The sequence below is a fragment of the Aphidius gifuensis genome, linkage group LG1, assembly GCF_014905175.1.
Source record: "Aphidius gifuensis isolate YNYX2018 linkage group LG1, ASM1490517v1, whole genome shotgun sequence".
NCBI classification, from domain to species: Eukaryota; Metazoa; Arthropoda; class Insecta; order Hymenoptera; family Braconidae; genus Aphidius; species Aphidius gifuensis.
In genome coordinates, this window is record NC_057788.1 from 9,874,080 (window position 1) to 9,884,282 (window position 10,203).

The 10,203-nt window shown below is 27.1% G+C and overlaps 2 protein-coding genes across 2 annotated transcripts; both read left to right on the forward strand.

Moving 5' to 3' along the window:
- Positions 1-115: 115 nt before the first annotated feature.
- On the forward strand, positions 116-2,187 carry LOC122847743. Its single transcript, XM_044145592.1, has 3 exons — positions 116-275; positions 378-829; positions 933-2,187. Exons 1-3 carry the CDS (start codon positions 122-124, stop codon positions 2,067-2,069), a joined length of 1,743 nt encoding a protein of 580 aa, XP_044001527.1. The 5' UTR covers positions 116-121; the 3' UTR covers positions 2,070-2,187.
- A 4,515-nt stretch (positions 2,188-6,702) lies between these two features.
- On the forward strand, positions 6,703-9,529 carry LOC122847744. Its single transcript, XM_044145594.1, has 4 exons — positions 6,703-6,953; positions 7,170-7,335; positions 7,431-7,882; positions 7,985-9,529. The coding sequence occupies exons 2-4, from the start codon at positions 7,182-7,184 to the stop codon at positions 9,113-9,115; spliced, it is 1,737 nt and encodes a 578-aa protein (XP_044001529.1). The 5' UTR covers positions 6,703-6,953; positions 7,170-7,181; the 3' UTR covers positions 9,116-9,529.
- The last annotated feature ends 674 nt before the right edge of the window (positions 9,530-10,203 follow it).

The window sequence follows — 10,203 nt, forward strand, 5'->3', positions numbered from 1 at the left end:
TAGAATATATATTTTTTTATGGTTATTTTTTTTTTTTTTTATTATTATTCTGGGTGTCATACATTTAAATTCATTATCATTTTTTTAATATACCTACTTATATTTTCAGAGTTCATTTGAAATGAGTTTAAAAAAAATATGTATTGAGGAAGACAAACCAACCTTCGATAATGGTGACAAGGATCCAAAAATTGTCATCAATTCACTGGATTACGACTCATTAGCACGAATCATCATGTTGTTGCCAATACCAGAAAGGATAGACATGGAAGAAGGTATACAAAATTATTATCAAAATGAAGTTTCTTTTTTTTTGTTAATAAAATATCAATGTTTCTAATTATTAATTATTATATATTTGATACTTTTTATTGTAGTTTGTACCAAATGGAAAGAGGCATGTCAACTAGCTTGGTATGACATTAAAAAATACAAATGTGAAACATCAATTGGACGTTGTTATAATAACCGTTTGTTGACGCAATCATACCTCAAAAAAATTTTATTAAGATGTGGTAATTATCTAAAAGAATTGTCTCTCTCAGATGTTTGTAGTCCAAGTGTCATGCCGTTTGTTGTTGATCACTGTAAAAATTTAACAACCTTGGAATATAAATTTGATGATAAATCCTTAATTGATAATGCTGATCATTTTGTTCAAGCATTTACACAGTTAGATAAATTAAAATGCATCAAAATAACGGTGGACCACAACGACTCGAATGAGACAATCAATCTCTCTCCAATAATTGATAGTCTTCCAGAAGAAATTAATGAAATTCATCTATTTGCTAAACCGTGGTGGGATATAAGCCAAAATATTTCCATGGTAAGTTGTTATTAAATACCAACTAATTGCTTATCACTAGTGACAAACAATACTATCAATTAAATGAATATAAATTATTTGAATAAATTTTTATTATTTTCAGAGTTTAAAAAACTTTAAAAATCTTCAAAAATTGACAGTACATAACTTTTGTTTAGACAACATAAACCTTCAAGAAATAGCAGAAATAACAACACTTGTTCATCTAAACGTTGGGTTATATGATGATCATATAATTCTTTCTCTATTTAATAAACTCGTTAATCTAGAGTATATCGACTTCACGATGGATATTGAGTATGTGTCGAACCTCTCTACAGAAGTACTTGAGACTATTTTTTGTACATGCAAAAATCTAAAACATCTTGATATTCCACCTGGTCCTTATGATGTAGCTCAAATTCCTCTCAAGAAATGGATAAACTTTCAAAATTTCCAACATCTTGGTATTTCTTGTGACATGATGCCTGACTTAGCAAATACAATTGTTAAATATTGCAAGAATTTGGAACATTTGAGAATAACTAGTCACAATATAATGGATACTGCTTTAAAAAAGTTAACAGAGTTGAAAAATCTTGAATGTTTAATATTGAATGTTGACATTCCGCTCAAAGAGGAATCAATAATCGCAATTTCAAACAATTGTAAAAAACTTAAACGTTTAGAAATTGCTGAATGTAGAATAGAACCAGCTAATGATGGTGACCCACTTTCTTCTCCATCTGTTCTTAATGGATTATCAAAATTACAATATCTAGAACATCTATATTTGTGTGCAGCATTAGAGCTTGATGACAGTACTATTATTGCTATTGCTAATAATTGTAAGAACCTAACAAGTTTAGACATCCGATGTTGCAGTAAAATTACTGAAACATCTCTTGTTGTTTTATCGAACTTAAAAAATTTACAAAAACTTAATGTAAGTGGTCTTGAAATAATTACAGACAGCTTCCTTATCAAATTGAAAGGATTGAAAGAATTTTATTGTTATGAATGCGAAAAACTTACTGATGCTGGTTTTATTCAATTTATAAAAAATAATCCTGATCTTGAAATTCTCGATGTCCGTTTTATTGATAATTTAACAATTGACATGATAATTGCTGCTGAACAAGCAATTAAAAATCGTACAAATGGTGTCATTTTACACATAAAATTATTTTATCCGTTATTGGAAGAAGTTTCTGAGTCAACAATTAAATCTCAATGGTTACTTGTTAATAAACTTCCTTAAATTTACTGTATATCTTTTTCTAATTTTTTATGTAATATTACTTGGAACCATAACAATTCGAATGACAATGTTAATATTTTTAAAAGATACGTTAAAAAATAAATATATTTTCTTAAATAACTTTTTGTACAATTATTTTTACCTTCAATCGTACGTATGTCATTTCAAGTTTTAAAAACTAATTAGACTAATTTAAAAAAAAAAATTAATAAATTTAACATTGATAAAGCTAAATCATATTAAATAATTCTCAAAGTGTTAAGATTCATTCAAACTGAATTATTTGTAAATTCAATTGAAGTTGACATTCATAATAATTGAGGAATAATTTTTCATTACTAGGGATTCATCATTGTTGAAGCATAATATCATGAAGATTGTTGAATTAATTTTTAAAGCACTTCATTAAAAGAGCACGAAAGATGATTTAGATGGTACAATTTACAATGTTATATGACTTTTCCTGAAACAAAAATAATTATAAATATCAAGACAATTTTTGTTTTTTTGATTAAGATAATAAATTTTTAATTTTAAGTCATTGTTGTTAATCAGCTCGGGTTACAAATCATGGAGAAAACTGAAAAGAACTTTGTTGGATTCATTTTAGCAGGAGCTTTACAGAAGTCATAGTTAAGTTTTCACTGGTGGTCCTGGCGTCACGATCGTCATTTTCACTACTTGCTTATCGTGATGAAACAGCACACTTACTCGTCGAATATAATCTCATCATTTTTTGTTTAATAAATTGCTAAGACTTCAAGTGCCGTCACTTATATAAACATATTTTCCAAATAATAACTGGCCATTTATTATTTGTATCTATAAGAAATAATTTTTGTTGTTAAATGCTTCTTTGATTATTTTACGACAAAAAAAATACTTATAAATAATAATTGCTATTCAACCTGTTGCCTTTTTTGGTTGTAAATACTCTGGTGTCAATGAAAACCCAAGACCTTTGTTAATTGTCATTTAGGACGTCATTTATCCAAATATTTGCTGGTCATCCTTTTGTTGTATATTATAATAAAAATAATTGTTGTATATACAACAAAAATATTTTTTATCACAATTAAATAACATGAAATTGACATTATACTATTTGTTTATTTTTTAAAAATTAAGATTTTCCTTTGCCAGCTCCAACACCATTGACAAGCCCATTAATTTTTGACAAAATTTACAAAAACAACAATTTCTAATTTTTAAACAATTATTATTGCAAAAATAAAAGAGTATATATAAAATCACGACACAAAATTCAAAAATGTTACTCTAATAGGCGCGGCCATCTTGGATTTGAGAAAATTTCATCGCGCTATCTAGCTAAAAAGTAATCGACTATTATTTTGTAGAATTTGACTTATCGACAATTATGAATTTTTAAACATATTATAAAAGCTGCTGGAAGTCGTACACCTGGAGTTCACCTGGAGTTCCAGGTAAAGATTAGTTTAATGTGGTTGAAAAGAAGCGTTTACTTATTTTGAAAAAAAATATACTGTGACCCACGTGTTTTAACCTTCAAATTGGTTTTAAAAGAAAATTGGATTTTTATTAATTAAAGAGGAAAAGAGCAGATTTAATAACATATTTTTCTGTATTTAAAAGACCTTAGGTCGTTATCAAAGACGTGGACAACGGCATTTACAGTATTTACTTATAATGAGTACAAAAAAAATATGTATTGAGGAAGACCAACAAACCTCTGATGATGGTGACAAGGATAAAAAAATTGTCATCAATTCACTGGATTACGACTCATTAGCAAAAATCTTCATGCTCCTGCCAATACCAGAAAGGATAGACATGGAAGAAGGTAAATATGTTATTATCAAAATAAAGTTTCTTTTTTCTTAATAAAATTTTAATGTTCCTATTATTAATTATTAAATTGAATCCTTTCATTGTAGTTTGTACCAAATGGAGAGATGCATGTCAACTAGCTTGGTATGACATTAAAAAATACAAATGTGAATCATCAATTGGACGTTGTTATGATAACCGTTTAATGACAGAATCATACCTCGAGAAAATATTATCAAGATGTGGTCATTACCTAAAAGAATTGTCACTTTTAAAAGTTTTCACTTCAAGTATCATGCCATTTATTGGTGATCACTGTAAAAATTTAACAAATCTTGAATGTAAATTTGACGTCCGTTCGGTGAATTATCATGCTGATGATTTTGTTCAAGCATTTACACAATTAGATAAATTAAAATGCATTAGAATAACAACGTGTACTGATTGCCGGTATGATAAAGTATTTAATCTATCTAAAATAATTAATAGTCTTCCAGAAGAAATTAATCAAATTCATTTAAATTCTGAATCTCCTGTACCCCAAGAACACATAGTTCCTATGGTAAGTTGTTATTGAATATCAATTAGTTGTTTATCACTAGTGATAAACAATACTATATACATCAATCGAATATATCCAATAATAATTTAAATAAATTTCTATTATTTTCAGACTCTTAAAAAATTTAAAAATCTTCAAAAATTGACATTACTAGGCGACTATTTTTTAGATAACATGATTTTTCAAGAAATAGCAGAAAAAACAACACTTGTTCATCTTAGTATTCGACTATATGATCTACCTGAAAGGTTTTTTCTATTTGATAAACTCGTTAATTTGGAATATATTAATTTTACGATCGTCTTGTACCATTTGAAACGCATTCCATGGAGGGAACTAGAGGATAAAGTCTCTACAAAGTTGCTCAATACTATTTTCTGTACATGCAAAAATCTAAAACATCTTGATATTCCTCGTGGTTCTTATGATCTGGCTGAAATTCCTCGCGAAAAATGGATAAACTTACAAAACTTGGAATATCTTGGTATTTATTGTGACATAATGCCTGGTGTTGCAAATACAATTGTTAAATATTGCAGGAATTTAAAACATTTGGAAATACATAATCATAATTTCTCTATGAATAATACCGCTTTAAAGAAGTTGACAGAGCTGGAAAATCTTGAATGTTTAATATTGTTTAATCGGTTTAAGATAATGGGACTCCATACTGAATCAATAATCGCAATTTCAAACAATTGTAAAAAACTTAAACGTTTAGAAATTCCTTACGAAGTATCATCCATTGAGCCACTTTCTTCCTCATCTGTTCTTCATGAGTTATCAAAATTACAATGTCTTGAACATCTAAATTTGTATCATGTAAAAAATCTTGAAGATAGTACAATTACTGCTATTGCTAATAATTGTAAAAACCTAAAAATTTTACAACTTCAATCTTGCAGAGGTATTACTGAAATAGGTCTCGATGCTTTAACAAACTTGGATAATTTACAAAAACTAGATGTAAGTTATATGGATATAATTACTGATAGCTTTATTATTAAATTAAAAGGATTAAAAACATTAATATGTGATGGTTGCAAGAAACTTACTGATGCTGGTATTATTCAGTTTATAAAAAATAATCCAGATCTTGAAATGATTAGTATCTGCTTTGTGGATAAAATTACAATCGATACGCCAATTGCTGCTGATCAGGCAACTAAAAATCGTACAAATGGTATTATTTTATACATAAGAATATTCAATCCGTTATTAATTGATCGTGTTGAGACAATAATTACATCTCAATGGTTAGTTCTTGGATATTCTTTATTACAAAATTAAATTTTTCCTATGACTTTTTTAATGTTAATAATTTTGTAAAACAAAGCTTAAAAATAGATATACTTTCTTTGTAAAAAATTTTTTTGTATTGTTGGTAAACAATCATCAGAAGATGAATAATTATTCAGCATGGTCAATGTTGTTCTAAATGACCTAAAAAAAATTACCAAATTATTTTAAACTTTATTTTTTCAGTATTTTTTTATATTTGAACATTTACTCTTTGCAACTTTAACAGCAGTTCCTTAATCCAATTTTTATTGTGCCAATTTTTTGGTTTTATTTTATTTATATTTTTATTGTATCAATTGATACTGTTTGAACTGACTGGAACTCTTTAATGTTATCAAAATTATACTGGGCTGCATCAAAACCCATGAGAATGATGCCAACTTCATCATTGGGTCTTAAGAAAATCTAAAAATATAATGATGACAAATGTCTTTGTGTTGTTATTAATTAAAAGAAAAAAATACAAAACAACAAACAACAAACTGCTTTTTTGTATTATTAATTCATAACCTCTTCAACAGCATCAATTGGCATCAATAGAAACTTTTCCATTTAGATCATCTTGTTTAATTCCAACATCAGCAACATAGATAATAGTTTCCTGAAAATATATTAATTTAGTGTTTAAATAATATTAATTATTAGTGGAAATAAACAATAACAATAGCTTACTTTCACTGGTTGGCCAGTTCTTGGTGCCATTTTTAGTGATTGATTTGTCAACAAATAAAAGCATACAATCAGCAAAGTTATTTGACGTAGTTTGATGATATACTTTTGACAGGTGACAATAAATGACAGCACAATTTATTTGTTTGTTATTATTTATAACATTCAAAACAATACAAAATTTTTTATTTGAGACTATAATACCGTTATCAAAACCGTGCTGGTAACGTAGACATCCAGCTGCGATCCCGTTAATACGTTGATGCGAGAGTGTTTTTTTTTTCTTTTTTCATAACAAGCCATTGCAAGCCATATTGAATTCATATCAACTAATATTAGCTTTATATTATCAAGGACGATCAAGGGTAACAATAGTAAAATTAATGGTTGAACGTACAATATTCTTTGATCAAAACTCATCATAATTAGATACATTAATTTTTTTTTAAAATACGTTACCAAGTCATTGGCATTGTGTATTGAAAAAGAAAAAATTTATTGCATCAGCAAGTTAATTAATCATTAACAAAAGAACAATTAAGGTAAATGGAAATTTATAATTTTAACAATTACATTTATAAAACAATCACGTGTATCAGTTTTATTTTAACATGTTGCATGAGATTCAACATTATTTGGCTTTGAATATAATTTTAATAATGTTGATTTTACTGGTGAATCATATTAACTTTTAATTTTTTCTATTCTGGTTGTAATACTTTTAAATTCATTATCGTATTTGTAATATATAATTTCAGAATTTACTTAAAATGAGTTCAAAAAGAATATGTGTTGAGAAAAACCAAGCAACCTCTGATGAAAGTGACAAGGATCAAAAAGTCGTTATCACCTCACTGGACTACGACGTGTTAGCAAAAATCATCATGTTGCTGCCAATACCAGAAAGGATAGACATGGAAAAAGGTAAATATTATTATTAAAATAAAGTTTTTTTTTTAAAAAAATAAAATATCAATGTTTGTATTATTAATTATTGAATTTGATACGTTTTCTTCCAGTTTGTGCCGAATGGAAAGAGGCATGTCAACTAGCTTGGTATGACATTAAAAAATACAAATGTGAATCATCAATTGGACGTTGTTATGATAACCGTTTAATGACACAATCTTACCTCGAAAAAATATTATTAAGATGTGGTAATTATCTAAAAGAATTGTCTCTCTCAAATGTTTGTAATTCAAGTATCATGCCATTTGTTGGTGATCACTGTAAAAATTTAACAATCTTGGAATGTAAATTTGATGATAATTCCTTAATTAATAATGCTGATCACTTTGTTCAAGCATTTACACAGTTAGATAAATTAAAATCTATCAAAATAACAGTGATTCACAACTACACGAATAAGACAATTAATCTCTCTGCAATAATTGATAGCCTTCCAGAAGACATTAATGAAATTCATTTATTTGCTGAACCTCTGTCTGATCGAAAACAAAATATTTCCATGGTAAGTTGTCATTGAACGTCAACTAGTTGTTCACGTGTTACCAGTGACAAACAATACTATCATTTAATACAAATTATTAAAATAAATTTCTATTATTTTTAGACTCTACAAAGATTCAAGAATCTTCGAAAATTAACATCAGTTGGCCTCTGTTTAGACCAAATGAACTTTCAAGAAATAGAAGACATGACAACACTTGTTCATCTAGACATTGGACTATATGATATATATGAAAGGTTTTTTCTATTTAATAAACTCTTTAATTTGGAGTATATCGACTTAACGATGGGTATTGACTATGATGCGAATAACCTCTCTACAGAAGTACTTGAGACAATTTTTCATACATGCGATAATCTAAAACATCTTGATCTGCCACGGGGGCTTTATGATCTAGATGAAATTTCTCATGACAATTGGATAAATTTTCAAAACTTGGAATATCTTGGTATTTATTGTGACATAATGCCTGACTTAGCAAATACAATTGTTGAAAATTGCAGGAATTTAAAACATTTAAAAATAAAAAGTCAGAATACAATAAATACTGCTTTAGAAAATTTCACAGAGTTGGAAAATCTTGAAAGTATAATATTGGATGGTGTGACTGAGCTTTATGAAGAATCAATAATTGCAATTTCTAACGATTGTAAGAAACTTAAGCGTTTAGAAATACCTTATTGTTACATATTACCATCTATTGATGGTGACTCATTTTCTTCTCAAAGTGTTCTTGATGAATTATCAAAATTACGATATCTTGAACATCTTTCTTTCCATACGGCATTAGAGCTTGAAGATAGTACAATCATTGCTATTGCTAATAATTGTAAGAACCTGAAAAGTTTAAATATCAAAGGTTGCAGAGGTCTTACTAAAACAGCTCTCGATGCTTTAACAAACTTAAAAAATTTACAAATACTTGATGTAGGCATTCTTCATACAGTTACAGACAGCTTCCTTATCAAATTGAAAGGATTTAAAAGAATTTATTGTGATGAATGCGATAACCTTACTGATGCTGGTATTATTCAATTTATAAAAAATAATCCAGATCTTGAAATGATTAGTATCTTTTATATAGGTAGAATTACAGATCATCTGATTATTGGTGCTGATCAGGCAACTAAAAATCGTACAAATGGTATCATTTTACACATAACAGAATGTAGTGAGTCATTAATAGAAGCTTCTAAGTCAATAATTACATCTCAATGGTTGGTTGTTGAATAGATTTAATTACAGTTATCATATACTTTTCTTTCTAATTTACGCGTAATATTTTTTCATAATTTATTTTTAAAAATTCATACAAAAATATGTTACCAAGTCAATGACATTGCAAAGACATATTGTAAAAGAATATTTTCATTTTAACTTGCTAATACTTACAGTTATTTTAGATACTTACTAAATTATAAGTAAGGTAAATTCTTGAACATGACAATCGTATCTTATTGACAATATATTCATTTTATAAATTCACCAAAATGATTTGATTAATTATTCACCTCAACAAATAAAACTATTCTTAAGGACTTGTTAAAAATGAAAAAGAAATATTGTATTCTAAAAATAATGAATATTTTTATTTATTTAATTAACCATTGTGTATCTTAATTTAAAATAAAAAAATTAATACAAGAAGATTGAATTGAACAAATAAAGTTATTTGATGTATAGTTTGATGATACACTGGGTTTAATTTTTAACAGCTGACAATGAATTACAGCACGCAATTCATTTGTTTGTTATTATTTATAATATTCGAAATTTTTTTCTTTTATTTACAATTTGAAACTTTAGACTACTTTTGACTACAACTTAAGATTTCGATAAATGCATTGTCAGTGTAGTCAACTCAATAATTGCAGTAGTCAATAATGTAGTCATGACTACAATAGTTGCAACTCAAAAGTTATCGAAACCATGTTGGTTAACATAGACTTCTAGCTGGGATCACGTTATTCCACACGTGAGTTATTTTTTTTTTTACATTTATTTACATCCATGACAATATGACATCCAAAGATTAACAAACAACAATGACACAATTAACAGTCAAACGTCAAAATACGTTACCAAGTCAATGACATTGTGTTTATAGAAAAAAAACAAAATTTATTGCATTAACTACTAAATTAATTATCACCTAATCAAAGGATCAATTAAGGTAAATGGAAATTCATAATTTTAACAGTATTACATTTATGAAATAATTTCGTGTATCAATTTTTTTTTAAGATGTTGCACTCAATATTATTTAGCTTTATATAAATATAATAATTTTATTGATGTTAAGTTTACTGGTAAATCATCAA

Bases quoted from the DNA above. Each gene is read 5' to 3' on its own strand.
- LOC122847743 (XM_044145592.1), top strand. From the start codon at position 122: ATGAGTTTAAAAAAAATATGTATTGAGGAAGACAAACCAACCTTCGAT. The intron at 276-377 runs GTATACAAAATT...TTTTTATTGTAG, and splicing joins AAGGATAGACATGGAAGAAG to TTTGTACCAAATGGAAAGAG. The intron at 830-932 runs GTAAGTTGTTAT...TATTATTTTCAG, and splicing joins TAAGCCAAAATATTTCCATG to AGTTTAAAAAACTTTAAAAA.
- LOC122847744 (XM_044145594.1), top strand. From the start codon at position 7,182: ATGAGTTCAAAAAGAATATGTGTTGAGAAAAACCAAGCAACCTCTGAT. The intron at 7,336-7,430 runs GTAAATATTATT...GTTTTCTTCCAG, and splicing joins AAGGATAGACATGGAAAAAG to TTTGTGCCGAATGGAAAGAG. The intron at 7,883-7,984 runs GTAAGTTGTCAT...TATTATTTTTAG, and splicing joins GAAAACAAAATATTTCCATG to ACTCTACAAAGATTCAAGAA.